The sequence below is a fragment of the Macaca nemestrina genome, chromosome 2 (genome assembly GCF_043159975.1).
Source record: "Macaca nemestrina isolate mMacNem1 chromosome 2, mMacNem.hap1, whole genome shotgun sequence".
Taxonomy (NCBI): Eukaryota; Metazoa; Chordata; class Mammalia; order Primates; family Cercopithecidae; genus Macaca; species Macaca nemestrina.
Window position 1 is genome coordinate 91,447,412 of NC_092126.1, and position 18,097 is coordinate 91,465,508.

Here is an 18,097-nt window from a genome sequence, read left to right on the forward strand (position 1 = left end):
ATGATCGAAGATGAAACTATCAAGTTGAATTGTGTTTATTATAATACTGCGAGATTTGGTTTAAAAGTCTCCTTTAGTTTTTACTTCTTGGTATTTCATGTCTCCAAATTCATTCAATGGATGTCATTTAAGAGTCATTTGACCAGAACCAGAAACCAATTTTCCTGAAATGTATGACATTTGCTCATTTCTTATTAGACCCAAAATGAAAGAAGCAATTCTGGAAAAATAAAAGAAAATGTCTGCCTCTCTGAGATACCAAACCTAATTTTATAATTCACATACCTGGGACAGAACTTCAATCCAGTGCCTTCCGTTGGCATTGTCAGGCTTCAACTTCAACATGTCCAGTGTCTTCACTCTGTGGCTGCACTGACAGAAACCCTGAGAAACTGACCAGGTGAATGCACGATCATACAAATGACTTCAGTGCACAACTTGCGTGAAATTGGCAATTAGCCTCATCAGTTACACTAGATTTAGCATGAATTTTTGAATCCAAAGGGTGTTTCATTTAATCACTCAAAAAAATCACTACCTCCAATTAAGCTATTTGGAAACTTTCAAATCCTGGTCTACTACATAGGTTAAACTTTTCTTTGGTCAATTCTGAGCTTCATTCTGCACCAAATAACTTCTCAAATTTCTGATTCCTGAAGCTTAGTAACTAATGGTTGAATTTTGGGGATGTTTTCCTTAACATTTTGTAATTTCTCAAGTCTTCCTCTGTAAGTGCAACTGGTCCCAACACTAATATCTCTCTCCAAAAGTGTGTATGTGTCACTGTCATAAAAATGTCACAGATTTTTAAGATTTGATTTTTTTTCTTAATCTTCACAATATGTTGCTCCTTTTTGTTGCAAGAATACTCTGTGCATGGCCTTTATTACACTTTGCTATGATCTTTGGTTCACTTATCTGCCTCCTTCCACCCCTCCTTAAACTGTAAGTCTCTGAAAGGTTAAGGACTAGGTCATCATCATCACAGTACTTTCAGTGCCTAGCAGAGTTCACGGCAGTAGTTAACGCTCAATAAGTGTTTCTTGAAAGAACAAATCAATCATATCTATAGTAGATTTCTTAGTGTCCAGTTTGACCTAAAAAGGGTAAATGCCCACATGGTCAAAAAAAAAATCATACACCGCAGAAATACAGTACTGCAGGGAATTATTTTATAATAATTAAGCCCTGGATCTGCCATGGGTTCACTAACCTCTCATTCACCTGTTCTCTCACCTCTTCTCTTTATATTCCCAGGCCCACATCAAATGCTCTTTTTGACTGTTTCTCCCTTCCTTCCTCTCTGCTGTCTGCCCACAGCCACTACCCTATTTTTCTAAAGCACATGGTGGGAACTTCCATTCGAAGCTGACTTTGAGTTTGACAGCCCAGACAGCAAATGCCTAAACCCCCTCCTCATCAAAGCCAGGGTGACAGATGAGCCTGGGTGAGTATTTCAGCTCTGGGAAGGGGAGAAAATGAATCAGCAGTCAAATGTCAAGTTTGCTGACTCTTTAGGAAAGAAAGAGAAGATACTTATAATACTGGACAGGAGGGCTTTGGCTTACATTTGCCAGCTTTATACTAAATAGGGAAAATGTCAGCTGAATCCCCCATGTAGATTCCTTGTCATCTTGGTGTTTTCCTGAGTGTAAAATTAAAACTCCAAAAGATTCTGGACATGAGAGCTCATTTTCAGTTTTCAACAAATCTAGCTGATGAACAAAAACACAGGCAAGTAGTAAAATATGCAACTAAAATTTTAAAGTCTAATTTTTAGCCAGATAATTAGGTTGCAAACTCATTGAAAGCAGCAACGATGTTTTTATAAATCTCAGATGACTAGAACTATATTAAAAATATACAATAGGTTTTTTAAAAACAATTTCTTGATTAATATATGTCCTCCTCCTCACCCTATCCCCTAAGGTAAAGCCATGTTAGGGAAATCAAGAAAATGTCTTATCTTTATTTACCAGGCTGCTTGACTGGGGATTTAGGGTTCCAGAAACCACACAAGTTTTAATTCCACAGAATCCCCTTTGCACACCGTGGTGTAGAGAGGGCACTTATAGAAGGGGAAGGAGATTATAGAAGGGGAAGGAAAGAGCAGCATATGAGTTCTGATGTTGTCTGTTTGGTTGTGGAATCCTGTCACTCACAGGCATTTCTATGATTGGAAATCATTTACAAAATTAGTCCACATAGGATTCTTACTAAGGAGGATTCAATTTGGAAATTTCTTGAAATAAATCCCTTACTACACTATGTGTGTCTGGGAATGTCACTGACATAGTTCAGGACTTCATAAATAATGAGTTTGGTTTTGTAAGACATTTGAAGTCTTTTCTTCATTGGATTTTTCACTGGAAAGCTGGTAAAGGTCAAGCACCTGACTCCATAACTCATCCACAAAGGTAAAATATCTCTCAAAGTAAAACTCTGAGAAAGTTAAAAATAGCCAGCAATTCAAATGCAAATCTAGAATCTTTCTTGCTTTGCATCAGATGCAGAGAATCATTCTGGACATGCTGCATAAGGCACTTTATGAGAAGGATAGAGAAGCAGTTGGTAAATCTTGCTCATGAGATAATTCTTGAATGTCTTCAGTTTGGTTCTGCATAAGCATCTGAAAATTTCAGACTACATGAAGAACGTATAGTCCATGAAATTGAACTCCTACAGAAGGATTCTATTTCTGTAGAAATGCTGGAACTATTGGTTGTCTCTGGATTGTTTGTTTGTTTCCTACTATATTTCAAATGAGGAAATTAGAAGAAGGGGAAAAAAAACCTGACATCCAGAAGAAAATAATACCTAACTTTAGAGGCCACATTTTAATCATGTTTTAACAGGATTAGTCCCATTTCTCCCTCTCTGTGAAGGTGATCATTCACTGGTTTAACTTTGCTTCATGGTGGTTTTATTTGGTCCTGTGTGGTGCTTGGGAACAGCCATGTGAGGCTGTCTGTGTAGATAACTCAAGGTAACTGTTTGCTTTGAAAACATAAAAATAGAACAGCACAGGACTCATTTCTCTGTTGGAATGAATCAAAAGAAAAGTTGAGAGAGAGAAATAAAGTTTATGTATAAAGGAGAAGGAAAGTTTAGATAACATATACCCAAATATGAGAAAATTTTTGTAGGTATAGAAAACATAACAATAGAACTGGTACAAAGAAAACTGGCTAGAGAATGTCTTGTAACAATCTGCTTCTCAATCTTCTGGGTCTATTTCCCCACTGACACGTGGATTTAGTGTTTGCTGAACTGAAAGTGAAAAATAAATGGTATAAAGAAAACAAATGTGCTCTGATTTACATGCCTATATGAAGAAAGTTGTCTTTTTTCATATAAGCATATAAAGTTGTAATTTTGATTTCAGGCACATGGCAGTATTTAGTATGTTCATTGCAGCTTACATCCTAGTGAGAAGTAATAAGAAAATTAATAAACAAGATAAAAAGGAAGCTATTTACGTCACCTCAAGCTATGAACGTCCTAAGGTGTCTACACATTTTAAAAACTCATTCTCCATCCTACTACCCTTTAAATTATAGCCTATTACAGGGAGTAAGTGGGGACCATGCCCTGACAGAGTGTCAATGTATCTGGAGAGCAAGGGTCAGCAGCATGTATTTGGAAATAAGGCTAAAAGGTAGAAAAGAGCCATGCTAGGTAAGACCTTACAGGTCACATTAATGAGTTTGCTCATCATTCTAAGAGCAATGGAAAGCCATCCAAGGTATCAGGCAGGGGGCTGACAAGGTAGTTGCGCTTTCCAAAGGTATCTATGACTGCAATGTTGTGATCAAAATGGAGAAGAACAAAAGTGGATGCCAAGAAGCCAGATGAAAGGCTACTGTAGTAATCCAGATGATGCTAGCCTAGCCCAGGCAGCAGTGAAATGGCGGAAAGACAGTCAGAAAAATATGTGTCTGTAAAGTGCTATATTTGAATACATTCCCAATGATCATGTGACAGAAACTTAACCCCCAATGCAACAGTGTTAAAAGGTGGGACCTTTAGGTGAGTAGGTCATGAGTGCTCTGCCCTGAAGAATAGATTAGTGCCATTTTCGCCGGAGTGGGTTAGTTATTGTGGAAGTGGGTCCCTAATAAAAGGACGAGTATGGCCCCCTTTTCCTCCTTCACCTCTCTGTTATGTGTGTGCACTCTGTTGCTCTTCCGCTTTCCACCACTGGCCCTTGACCTTGAACTTCCCAGCCTCCAGGTGTGTAAGAAATAAATCTCTGTTCTGTATAAATTACTGAGTCTCAGGTGTTCTGTTATAGCAGCATAAAATGAACTAAGACAGAAAATCACTTCATAGAGTTGCTCATAGACTAAATTTGAGAGGTGGGTAGAGAAAGAGACAATGTCAAGGATAACTCTATATTTCTGGCTTAAACAACTAGATAGATGGTGAGATTATGGAACATTGGAAAAGGACTAGAGTTCCCTTTCATCAAAAAACATTTTAAAATTACGTGTGTGTGTGTGTATGTGTGTGTGTGTGTGTATATATGTATATGTGTATGTATGTATGCATGTATGTATATTCTTCAAATCCTCTCTTTATTTGACTTGAATTATGTTTAACTATTTAACTTCCCAGGTTCTCTCCTACTTTATAGTTCTTTTTATCTTTTCTCCTTTCCTGGATTCTTTATCTTCTCTTACTCTTTAGAGCTTTTTTCAGTAACTGCAAATATCATCCATCCACACTTAAAACCCAAGCCATCTTTCCAGCTGCAACCTTGCTCTTCTAACCCAAGTCCTATGTTGTCTACTACCTATGTTGACATTTCCCTGCTGCTGCCATTTTTAGACTTCAAAATTCACTTGGCAAAATTAAACGCTTATCAGACCTAATAAATCTATACAGTCTCATGTTTCTATTCATTGTACCACAAATCTTCCAGCTATTAAAGCCAATAATTATCTTTGAATCCTCTTCCAATGATAGACCTAATTGACCTACTGATTTTTCCTTCAAAATATCTTTTGTTTCTGTGCCTTTTCTCTTCATGGACAAATAAAGTCCCTTTATTGGCACACTTTGGTTATTAAGATAGTTTGCTAAATAACCTCCTCAACTCTACTCTCATATTTTTCAAAGTGGTAGTTATTGAATCACCTGCACAAGAATTATCTGGGGAGCTTTGTAGAAATATCAATTCATGTGGCCCATATTTAATCAGAATCTTTTTGTGTAAGGCCTGGAAATTTATCAAATACTATAGATAGATCTAGTATATATTATACATTTTGAGAAAAAAATGTTCCAATCTCTTTCTGCCCTGGGTTTCTTCTGCATAGATCATCCAAATGAGTAGTTTCAAAGCATGACCTTAAGCATGGAACTTCCTTCATCACAGCCATTGGCTCTCACTTAACCAAGCAAATCAAGTCTCCTAGGACTAGATGTCAAGACCCTCCAATTTCTGATGGCCAGATGAATTTCTAGCCTAATCCTTACCTCCCTTCTCTCACTCTGTTACAACTAAACTATACTACTTGCTATATCTCAAACATGCCTGTCATGTCTTTATACCTCTGTCCATGAGCCTCATGCATTTCAAACCTCCAGAAAAAGTCTCTTTCCCCTCTCATTTTCACCTGTCAAAATCAACCAGTTCTCAATGGTTCCTCTTAAATAAAGCCTCCCCTTAATCCTTTCCCATTTTTCCTCTTCCTTTTCTATTCCTTTCACTCCAAGCTAGAAGGAGCCTCTCCAATCTTTGAACTCCTTCAGCAGATTTTACCTTTTGGTACTTACTTGTCACATAATTACATGTATAAATAAGTTTTCCTTTTTCACTTCTACTCACAAAATTGAAGACAGGAACTATGTTTTATGAAAAGATGAATTGATGAATGGAAAGAAAGTTGACCTGAGTTCAAAATCCATCTAGTGCATGTCCTTGGGCAAATAACTGAGTTCCCTTATTAAGTGAGATTATGTCACTTACTTTATAGAATTTTGGTCAGTATGAGTAGAGGTATCTTATAAAAAGTTGAGCAACATGAAATGGAAAATATTTCATTTTCACTGACAAAATGGAAATTTCATTATACTTGGTGGTTCTCTACATTTTAGTATGTTTTTCTTTAAAATATTGTGTATACTATGCTTTACATCCACTTTACACATCTTGTCCACTGAATATATAAATGAACATAGTAATGCTATTCTTATTAGCATGAAGAGAGAGAAGAATTAGAGAGACTCTGAAATAGAGAGAAGAGAGAAAAGAAGGGAAACTCAATCTGCCTCAGGGCTTACCTTGCCTCTTCCTTTTTCTTTTCTTTTTTTTTTTCTTGAGATGCAGTCTCACTCTGTCGTCCAGGCTGGAGTGCAATGGCACAGTCGTGGCTCACTGCAATCTCTGCCTCTCGAGTTCAAGCGATTCTCCTGTCTCAGCCTACCGAGTAGCTGGGATTACAGATTTACAGGCACACACCACCACGCCCAGCACTTTTTTTTTTTTTTTTGTATTTTTAGTAGAGACGAGGTTTCACCATGTTGGCCAGGCTGGTGTCGAACTCCTGACCTTAGGTGATCTGCCTGCCTCAGCCTCCCAAAGTGCTGGGATTACAGGCGTGAACCACCGTGTTGGGTTGCCTGTTCCTTTTTCAAAGCAGGTGAGCACACAGCAGTTTTAACAATAAGCTAAAGCAAGCTCTTTTCTAATGAGAAAGTTCTGTTAAAGAAAGGTCAGCAAGAAAAGTAGCAACACTCATTGTCTCTTGTTTATGGTCCATCTGAGCATCATGTAAACTTGCTCAAATTTCTCTCCTGTGCGTTGTTATTTTACCTAGAGTTTACCTAAATCACATTCCATTCTACCCTGGCTGGAATTCTTTGTCATTAATCAGAATAACAATAATGTTTCCAAATGTAACTTACAAGAAAAGTATGCATTTTTTTTTTCTTCTTTTCAGCTATCTTTCCATCCCCTTGCATTATTTATGAAAAGAAAAATACCTCTTGACCAGTTAACTTAAAGGAAACTCTTACCTTGATAAGGTCAGTATTGTGTCGGCTATACAAGTAAATTAACTAAGGAATTGATGTCATTTTCAGGTTCTCGCTTTAAATCTTCAGACTTTGCAACCCCAAGGAGAGATTCTTTGTCTAATACTTCCTTTGTTAAAAACTAATTTGCCCCACGAAGGCATTACATTAAAAGAGGTCCTTGAGGATTATACATTATTCAAGAGGTATGTCAAGTTCCCAGGAGTTAGGAGTGACATAGTGAGACAAATACCATGCAAAGGTACACAGTGCTTTGAATATTTTCATAGAAAAAATGTTACTAACAGAAGCTAAGAAAAGAACAAAGCTCTAAGAGGGAACATCAGTATTAGCAGGGTTCCAATCTCTTTTTTGCCACTAGTGTGGCAATTACGTGATATTGAGCAAGTTAGCATCTCGGTGCCTCAGTTTCCTCCTCTGTAAAATGGGATCGGACTACCTGCCACGCAAGGGCTTCATGTAAGTTAAATGAAATCATGTATGCCACATGGCTGGCCCAGTGCAGCACATAGTAGCATTTCAATAAATGATTCCTGTTTTTATTATTAAGATGAGAGTGGGTAATCATGTCAAATATTACAGAGAATTCAAAGGAACGGCTTTGGATTTTGTGATTTGGGATCTGAATTCAATGTCAAAGTGGGAGACCATTTTCCACAAAGAGGATAAGCACCAAAATCAGGTTGCAATGACATTAAAGGACTGAGCAAGTGGTGAGGATGTGGATTATTCTTTCCAAGAAAAAATATTCCCCAAAAGGAAAGTAAGAGTGAGGGCAGTTGACAAAGGGCTGGTGAGGATGAAGGAACAGTACAGATGTTTTTTCTTCCCAGAGGCTGGCTGTGAGAGCCTTTTGGTAGTTGATGAAGTAATATCTTATCCTATTTTGTAGATTACACATTGAATTCACTCAAAATTTATCTTCTATTGTTCTCACAACTCTGTGTGGTGAGCATCACCGTCCCCATTTAGGACAGAAAACTGAAGTTAAAAAGCATTGAAAGCCCTATCCCACGTCCCATGACAAATAATGGCAGAGCCAGGATTTCCACCAACTCCTCTAACATAAACTGCAGGCCACACTGCCTGACCTAACTATGAACCCATCACTTCTGCCTTTCGAACCTTCTTCACTAAGACATGTGCATTTCCGGAGGGGATAGGGGAAATCCTTGGAGAAATAGTTGTTTGTTCTAAGGTGGCCACTGCTAACAAGTCCTTAAAAATATCCACAATGTTACACAACATTTATTGAGCGCTTTGCAGATGGCAGACAGTTTACACAATAATATCAGTTATAGCTTGTGAACCTTTATTAAGTCAAGGACTGTACTAGGCATTTTACTTGCATTTGAAGTCCAGAACAGTCCTAAAATCCCTATCATGCACTTGAGAAATCTGTCACTCAGAAAGCATGATCAGCTTGCCCAGGATCCAATATTCAAGCTGAAGCCCGCCAGACTGACAGACTTTCAAGTATCCCATTTGACACCTGCTGGCCATTTGGCACACTTTCTCCCTAGGTACCAGTGTGCACAAGCCCCAAGTGTGCAGGTCTGGACTATAAGGTCCCAAGAGGGCCACACTCAGAGCTCCAGAACCCAGAAGAAAGCACATGACTCACACACAAACATCTGGGGCAGCTAACCCAGGCAATCTGCTTTCCTGTGGATCAAAATCTATCTTTTGTCTTTCTATATGCACAAGGTAATGCATGGTGCTGGTCCCCATCCAGACGCTGACCAAGGTTTACAGATACGATTCTAAATGTCGACTGTGGAAGAATGATGTAACAGCACTCCCACCACAAACTCCCACACTGAGGAGTTGTGAAAGAGAAAGAAGATTTCAGCAAAGAAGGAAAATGTTTTATAACAGATTTCCTATTCTTTTCTTAACATATCATCAAATTGTTTCTCTATTTTTCTGCAGTTTTATTTTTTGAATAACCCCCCCACCAAAATATTCTATTCTTTTGCCACCATCTCTAAGACAGTTCAGTTTGACAACCCATTTCAGACAAAATACAATTATGCCTCTATTTTATTTACCTAATAATTTCCATAACTCTGTATATCAGTGGCAATATAAGCTTTATTTTCTTTCTGTCTCATTTCCCCAAAATCAGCCTTGATCTCATTAATGTGATGCATGGGCTGCTTTTCTGTAAAATCACCTTTCCCAAAACGAGGTAGAATTCAGACCACAGTTCTTTCCATCTCTATTAGTTTTTTAAATACATATTTGTAACTGTTTTAACTCAAGCAAATATAAGTATCCTTCCTTTCGCTTTTCTCTAAATTATCGGAATTCAAACAATCTATTATTCTAAAATTATTATAATTTGTATTCAAAAGCAATGTCCTAATAAGTCACATATTCTAAGCCTCAGTAGTCTGCTAGATTTGTGAATAAATACCATAGTCACTTGTGACAGCCCCCATAATGATGCTTAGATTTCTCTCTTTGCCAACTAGTGCAGAGTTTGATGTTATTTGTGTTTCGAAGGCATAATAACGCCTAAGGGTTTCTTACTGGTAGTTCTACAATAAAGATAAGCAGAAAAAAACTGCCCTATGTTGTTATCTTAGCTGGATTTTTCTCACTGCTTGTCAACTTGCTTCCTCTGCAGTGATATTGCATTCATTCATAATCACAAAAGAAAATCAATTTTAATAAAACATTAAAATGAAATTTCACCCGAACCTTCACCTGAAACTTGAACTTCTAAATTGCAGGTCACCTAAAGTCAGTTAAGATTTATGACAGATACATAAAATGTGAGGAAGGAAACAGATTTCCTTTATTATCCTACCTAAGTACCATCTGGCACCATGCTAGAAAAGAACGCAAAATCCTGGTTTGCGCTAGTCTTAATCTGGATATGTTTGTAAGATTTGATTTAAAATTTTGAAAAATGAACTGAATATTGGCCAACACAGACTTTAACAATGCCCACTGAAAACAAAATTAAAAGGCATGGGCAAGCCACTCAAATGCAAGAAATTATGGGAATTGTGACCCAGACACAAAAAGAGAGTTTTTGGCTGAGGAATGTCACTCAGCACTGAGCGTTCTCTGATTAGCTTCAGAGAGATTCCTTTTTTTTTTTTTTTTTTTTTTTGACAGTCTCCCTCTGTGGCCCGGGCTGGAGTGCAGTGGCACCACCTTGGCTCACCGCAACCTTCATTTCGTCTCTTGGGTTCAAGTGATTCTCTTGCCTCAGCCCTCCCAAGGCGCAGGGATTACAGGTGCACATGCTACCACGCTCAGACAATTTTTATATTTTTTAGTACAGACTGGGTTTCACCGTGTTGGCCAGGCTGTTCTCAAACTCCTGACCTCAAGGGATCTGCCTGTCATGGTCTCCCAAAGTGCTGGGATTACAGGTGAGAGCCACCGCACCCAGCCACAGTTTCTATAGTACTGGAGGATTGTTCATATCAGTTTTCCTAAAAATAAAAGAGGGAATGAAGGTAAGCAGAGAAAACAAATGCAAATAATTAGACGAAACCATTGAAAAGAGATATACCAGAGCCAGATCGTTTTAACAAAACTATTCAGAGTAATAATAGCTAACATTTACTGATGACTTACTATATTTATGTGTCAGGTGTTATGCTTACATGATTATCTCATCTCATCCTGATGATAAAGCTATGAGGTAGTTTTTTTTTTTTAATATCTGTTTCTCAGATGAGGAAACTGAGGCACAGAAAAGACCTTCAACTTCTTCAAAGTTATAGTTAACAAGAGTTACGGCCTTGATTCAAGTTCAGCTGATCCAGTCCTGATTCCAGAATGTATATACTTTATCCCTATTGTAATAAACTTTCAAATCACTATGCATATAAAATCATAACCTTCAGAGGATATGGTTGTAGATACATTTGAATCAGCTTTTAATAAGAATTCATACGTGAAATATTTATCAGAGTCAAATCTCAAAACTTCATTTGGTACCAAAGAACCGTGCCTATTGTCATCTGGTGTTGTAGAATGGAACTTCAAATCATAGTGATATTAAGAGAGTTCATAAACATGTATGTTTAAAGAAGAAATTTTTTTCTCTTATCAGTGTCAGCTAGAACCTTATGAGAAATGACAATTCCTTTCTTTCTTTCTGATGTAGAACAAGTGACCTAACTTGCAAATTAATTTAATTCAATTCTTTTTTTTTCTTTCTTTTTTTTTTTTATTATTATTATACTTTAAGTTCTAGGGTACATGTGCATAACGTGCAGGTTTGTTACATATGTATACTTGTGCCATGTTGCTGTGCTGCACCCATCAACTCGTCATTTACATCAGGTATAACTCCCAATGCAATCCCTCCCCCTTCCCCCCTCCCTCCTCCCCATGATAGGCCCTGGTGTGTGATGTTCCCCTTCCTGAGTCCAAGTGATCTCATTGTTCAGTTCCCACCTATGAGTGAGAACATGTGGTGTTTGGTTTTCTGTTCTTGTGATAGTTTGCTAAGAATGATGGTTTCCAGCTGCATCCGTGTCCCTACAAAGGACACAAACTCATCCTTTTTTATGGCTGCATAGTATTCCATGGTGTATATGTGCCACATTTTCTTAATCCAGTCTGTCACTGATGGACATTTGGGTTGATTCCAAGTCTTTGCTATTGTGAATAGTGCCGCGATAAACATACGTGTGCATGTGTCTTTATAGCAGCATGATTTATAATCCTTTGGGTATATACCCAGTAATGGGATGGCTGGGTCATATGGTACATCTAGTTCTAGATCCTTGAGGAATCGCCATACTGTTTTCCATAATGGTTGAACTAGTTTACAATCCCACCAACAGTGTAAAAGTGTTCCTATTTCTCCACATCCTCTCCAGCACCTGTTGTTTCCTGGCTTTTGAATGATCGCCATTCTAACTGGTGTGAGATGGTATCTCATTGTGGTTTTGATTTGCATTTCTCTGATGGCCAGTGATGATAAGCATTTTTTCATGTTTCTGTTGGCTGTATGAATGTCTTCTTTTGAGAAATGTCTGTTCATATCCTTTGCCCACTTTTTGATGGGGCTGTTTGTTTTTTTCTTGTAAATTTGTTTGAGTTCTTTGTAGGTTCTGGATATTAGCCCTTTGTCAGATGAGTAGATTGCAAAAGTTTTCTCCCATTCTGTAGGTTGCCTGTTCACTCTGATGGTAGTTTCTTTTGCTGTGCAGAAGCTCTTTAGTTTAATTAGATCCCATTTGTCAATTCTGGCTTTTGTTGCCGTTGCTTTTGGTGTTTTAGACATGAAGTCTTTGCCCATGCCTATGTCCTGAATGGTACTACCTAGGTTTTCCTCTAGGGTTTTTATGGTATTAGGTCTAACATTTAAGTCTCTAATCCATCTTGAATTAATTTTCGTATAAGGAGTAAGGAAAGGATCCAGTTTCAGCTTTCTACTTATGGCTAGCCAATTCTTTTTAACATCAATTACCAAGCCCCTTTCAGAAAAAAAAAGCACTTATGGTTTTCCTTCCTCTCAAAAATAAAGAACTCAAGTTTGCATTATTTCTATGAAATAAGTATAATTTACATGCAGAAGTCAGTAGGCTAGTAAGAAACTAAGGTTGATAAACACACTAGAAGATATGTTCCCTTACTCTCAAGTTGCTTGCAAATTAGTATTGATTACTACTCAAAAGAAAGCACTGTCTCGCTTTTCAAAAGCATATGGGTCTTGTGTAAGGATATGGGTCTCTGCTCTCTGCAAGTGACTTTATTATGGATAGAAGTTGTCTAGAGAGGACTTCAAAAGACTGTCAAACTAATCCTTCCTTAGCAGGTAGCTGATAAGAATATATGACCAAGACCACTGTTCTTGTCATTTACATTGGGATTACTAAAAGTTGATGCCTTCAGGATGAAAAGAGAGGTGATAGAAATGGTGGCCTGACAGATCAGAGGAGCTGGCATGTTAGAAGAGTGTCCTCACACATGGAAAGCCCCCATGCTACCTGCTGCTCAGGTGGACTCTGCAACTGGGAAGTTCCAAGAGCAATGAGAGTCAAAAGAAAGACTGAACAGAACATTTTACTCTTTCTCAATAAAATAACTCTTCATCATCCACAAACCTTCCCCTAGCAAAAAAATTTTCTTCCCTGTGCTGCCAACTCCTGTTATCTGACACAATACACAATTTAATCTAATGGAATCACATGAAGTTAAGAGTGTGAGCTTTCACACCTGGGATTTGGCCCCTATCCTCTCATTACTAGCTATGTCGTCTTGGGTGAGTTACTTAAGGTTTTCAGCATCAGTTTCTACATCTATAAAACGGGTGCTCATAATGTTTATCTAGCAGGTCTTTTGGGAAGTTTGCATGAAATGACATATATAAGACATGTGCTCATATGATGGGTGAGCAATCAAAACTAGTCATTGTTATAAAAGCATGGGCTATGTTCACAAAGCCCTATTGTCACTGTTCACTTTATGGTGAATAGCCATTTCCACTGTATTGCAGTTTGTGGGGAGGAGGCCCAGTGGGAGGAAGAATGGGGAGATATTTTTGTTTACTCAGATAGATTGTAAGTCCCTGATCCTTGATACTAACTACATCCAAGAAAGAATATCATATCTGACATTAAGGGCCTAACCTAAGTGGTGGAGACTATACACCCGGTGCTGTATTAGAAAGTAGAATGTGCTCACTGTTATACCAGATTCACAAAGCACTTTGGGATCACTAAAGAGGGGAAAGCTAATTTTGACCAGGAGTTGAGGATGCCATCATGGAAGCCTGCATATTTGATCTGTGTCTTAAACAAGGGATTGAATACAAATTAGAAATAAGAAGGAAATAGACACCTCAAAATTTCAAAAGCAAAACAGTCACAACTTGGGATGCATAGGATATGGAGAGTAAGTAGGAAAAAGAAGAGTGAAAGATAACCAGAATTTAGAAGCCCAGAAAACTGGAAGGACAGTGCTGACTGAAGTTCAGCAGGATGTCACAGAGAAGGGGTGAAATCAGTAAAAGATGATAAACTCAGGTTGAGTTTGAGGTGGAGGAAGAACATCCAGATGAGGATATATCCCAGTGAAGTATAACTTGTATAACTTACAACTCAAGGAAGAGATGCAGATTCCAGAGTCATTTTCATGGATGTGATCATTTAAACTTAAGCAATCATTTTAGGGAAGAGAATAAATCAATAATTTAATGGCAACTAGTATAGAACAGTAAGAAGCAGCTATGCTTGGGGACTCATAGACACACAGTTTTGTTTGTTTGTTTTTTGTTTTATGTTTTTTGTTTTTTTTGAGATGGAGTTTTGTTCTTATTGCCCAGGCTAGAGTGCAGTGGTGCAATCTTGGCTCACTGCAACCTCTGCCTTCCAGTTTCAAGCGATTCTCCTGCCTCAGCCTCCCAAGTAGCTGGGATTACAGGTGCCCGCCATCACGCCTAGCTAATTTTTTTTGTATTTTTAGTAGAGACAGGGTTTCACCATCTTAGTCAGGCTGGTCTCAAACTGCTGACCTCGTGATCTACCTGCCTTGGCCTCCCAAAGTGCTGGGATTGCAGGCGTGAGCCGCCGCGCCTGGCCGACATACAGTTTTAAAGGAAACTGTGCAACTGGGAAGGAAACCAGGCGAATGTAGAATCACAGATGCCAAAGGAAGAGCGAATTCTATAGTGGCAAGGGTGATTGGGAATGTCAGGCCCTAAAGAGAACCTGAGTAGCATGAAGCATGAGGGACTGTGTATGCCACATGGTGACTGCATAGAAAGCTGTTTCAGGGCTACCAAGGAGCAGAACCATTGAGAAGGTAAAGTAGGAGAGAGATGCATAGAATCGTAGCTTGAGGGACAAGGGAAGGTGTTTTATTAGGATAATAGAAGCCTAAATACGTTTGCAGGTTGGAGGCAAGGAGCCAGTAAAACGGATTAAAACTGAAGAATTAACAAGGATTAATTAATCAATCAAGACCTCCAGAGCACTGGTTGTCAACCCTTTCTTAACATAAAACTCACCTAGGACCCTTATTATAATACTAACACCTGCTCCTGATTCTGATCAGGATTATTTACTAGTTTTCCCAGGTGATTCAAATCTGTATCTAGGTATGAGAGTCACTGATGTAGAAGAACTGGACATTGGATTAAGACCACTATAGATGGTTATTTTGCAATGACAAAGTTTCTCTTTTTCCTCTGAGATGAGGGTAGTATAGTACTGGGGTGGAGGAGTAAGAAAAGGATGAATTAAGAGCAGAAACATTTAGAAAGACTTTGAAAGAACTCTTGATGAATGGCTTCAAACCGAGAAAGTAGAAGGTGAGATGCTTACATTAAGGGTGCAAAAGTAAGATTGGGCCATGAAAGAAATTTAAAACATTTCAAATAACTATTAAGATTTCCACAGAGATAAACAAACTGTCCAATTACTGCTTTATTCTCTCTACCCTTATTAGTTGGCCATGCCTTTACAAATAAAGGGCATTACTGTGTTTCCTGTTACTCTTATGAAAAAGTGAAAAAGAAATATTATAATTGGGGAAGAGCTAGAACAATAGTAACGTTAATAGAGCCTTAGTGAAGACTTTAAGTAAGGGAATCAACAATAAGGAAATCTAAGCAGTGCATTGAGATCTCTGTGAAATCACTGAGAATTCATCCTTGATGGGATCTTGGAGATTATCTCACCCATCTCCTCCCATTTAAATTATGAGTAAACTAGGATTCAGGGAGATTCTGTGATTTGACCACCATCAAACAGCAAGTTAGCAACACCAAGAGACGCTGAAATGAAGCCTTGGAGCCCCACACCAGTGCCTTCAGCTCCTGCACACACTTGGCCTCCTGACCTCTGTCATGAGGTTCCTGGTTAGAAATGGCTGTCGTTCTTTTGGGAGGATTAATAAGAAAATCTGTATGTTGCTTTTAGCCCTTCACAAGAGAGAGAAAAAAAATATGTTCGATTTCTTCTTTATTGCTGTTATTACGTGAACCAGATTGAATTGCTGCATCTCTGAAGAGTTTCTTATGACTAGTGTGAAGTGTCCCATTTTAACCCACGTCAATTTTAAATTGCCCATAGAATACACAGATAACTGACTGTAATAATTCAGTTGCCACACTCAATACATTGTTTGAAATCCAATGAAAGGCAAAAGGAAAACTTGCAATCCTACAGAATCAGCAGGATAGATCCTGCAAGCTGTAACAGGACTTATTTGAATTAATTAAAAAGGAGCTAGGTGTGTAGTAACAAGATCAGTGGGTCTCCTCTGCGTGGCTACAATACAAGGGTAGGAACTGCAATCCTCTGGGCTTGGGGTTTTTTAAATCTGTAAAACAAGATGAATAAGCTAGAACACTTCTTCCAGAATTAAGACTCTCTCATTTTTGTCTGTATTTTAATTTTTGTCATCCCTCCACCAACATTTCTAAAATAGTTAAACTCAAACTATAAAGAATATTTCAAGGATCACAGTTGCAGGTTTTTTAAATTACAAATAAATTTATGGCTCAATTTCAGGTTCCTTATCTGTAAAATAGAGGAGCATTGGTGTAAATATTCTAAACTCAGCTCTGTGCTTCAGTGGGCTTTTCACTACCTTTAGTTAGTTGCACTAGGCTGGTTGCTATTTACTTTGCATGGTTGACTGCTCTCTTCCCACATTGTGTGCCAGGAAGGGCACTGCACCTTGGTACAAACACTGCTGGGCACCTTTCTGTTTTCCTTCTTTGCTTCATCCTATACAAGTATGCAGTACACTCTTGGGTTGTTTCATGAGCCCTGGGGGCACGTTGGAAGGAACTGAGAGAAAGAGCAACAAAGCGGCGAGTGGTGTGACAGGGCAGCATGCACTGTGGGTAAGCTGGACTCACCAAAGAACTGTGTTTATTTTGCATTCATCTCCATGAATTAATAAAAAGAACTGGTGACACACAAAGAGAGGAGAGGCTACGATTTAAAAGAGCTGTATTGGTTTAGATGTTTTGTAAAATGATTACGTTATGGAAAAGTGTAGAAAATGTGATATTTCCTGGCTTTGGAACTATCTGTATGACTATAAAGTCAGGAGTGAAGGCACATAAGGACTTGTAGGAATGGTTTCTTTCACAGGAAAGTGATTTTTCTTTTCTTAGTTGGATTTATGGTTATTCTTGATTCTAATGCATATTTTCTCATATTTTAAAAGATTGCATGATGTTAATTCACAAGTCTCAGATTTCAACTCTAATATAATACATCGGAATCATGACTTTTCTCAGCCTTTCAAATTCTTAATTATTTTACTATCAGAATTTTCTTGTATTTGAACAATTTTTTAGAAGAAGCTCTGTCTAGACATGAAAACTGAGTTGGAAAATGGATATAAGCATCTAGATGACTCTAGAAAAAAAATCTTAATTGTTTTAGGCAACAAGTGTCTAGTCTTCCCTGATGTTAATTATCCAAATATGTATTTTATATCACTAATTAACTTTTCACAACTACAAATTGTCTTACAAAAACATTTAACAACACTATTATTTTCCAGGACTCGTTTTTCCTCTGCATACTAGATCACAGTATTTTTAGTGATGAGAAAATGTATACAAATTCAAACTGACAGCAATTCATGAATCTCTAATATTCCAATATGCTCTGGTATATGTTGTCCACTTTGCAAAAATGATTATTAATAGCCTGACTGCAAAATTGTTTAAGAAACATTTCATTTTAAATTAGCCATAATTAATTTTTTCAGACTATACAGATGCATGAAGTTCATTTTCCTTGCCCATATTTAGTTTTTCCTGTTTAACAAAAATTATATATAATATATATAAAATATATATTAAAACAATATATGTATATTTATATATTCCTTTATGTGTATGCAATATATTTATTATATATATTATACATATCCCTTTTATTAAACAGGGAAAATGAGTATATAAATTACTAATATATATAAATTACTTTATATACATATATATAAAAAATTAAGAACTACAAGAAAAAAATTGGCAAGTAATTAGTCATTTCATTTGATTATTTTAGATCACCAAACAGAATACTTCAAGTTTTCCAAGATACTTTGTACC

The 18,097-nt window shown here is 37.6% G+C and overlaps 1 protein-coding gene across 6 annotated transcripts in view; it reads left to right on the top strand.

Moving 5' to 3' along the window:
- LOC105489979 (potassium calcium-activated channel subfamily M regulatory beta subunit 2) overlaps positions 1–18,097 on the top strand; it is a 415,168-nt gene that overhangs the window by 130,537 nt on the left and 266,534 nt on the right. Inside the window, exon 2 of one of the 6 annotated variants that reach the window (XM_071091282.1) lies at positions 1,321–1,447. The exons of 3 other annotated variants lie outside the window; for them this stretch is intronic. Coding sequence is in view for 1 of the 3 variants with exons in the window: in XM_011755166.3 (XP_011753468.2) it covers positions 16,863–16,873 (11 nt within the window). In the remaining 2 variants the exon portion in view is untranslated. Of the gene's footprint in view, positions 1–1,320; positions 1,448–1,516; positions 7,033–12,317; positions 16,874–18,097 lie in introns of those variants that run through there. 2 more of the 6 variants (XM_071091283.1, XM_011755166.3) reach the window with 2 other exon arrangements.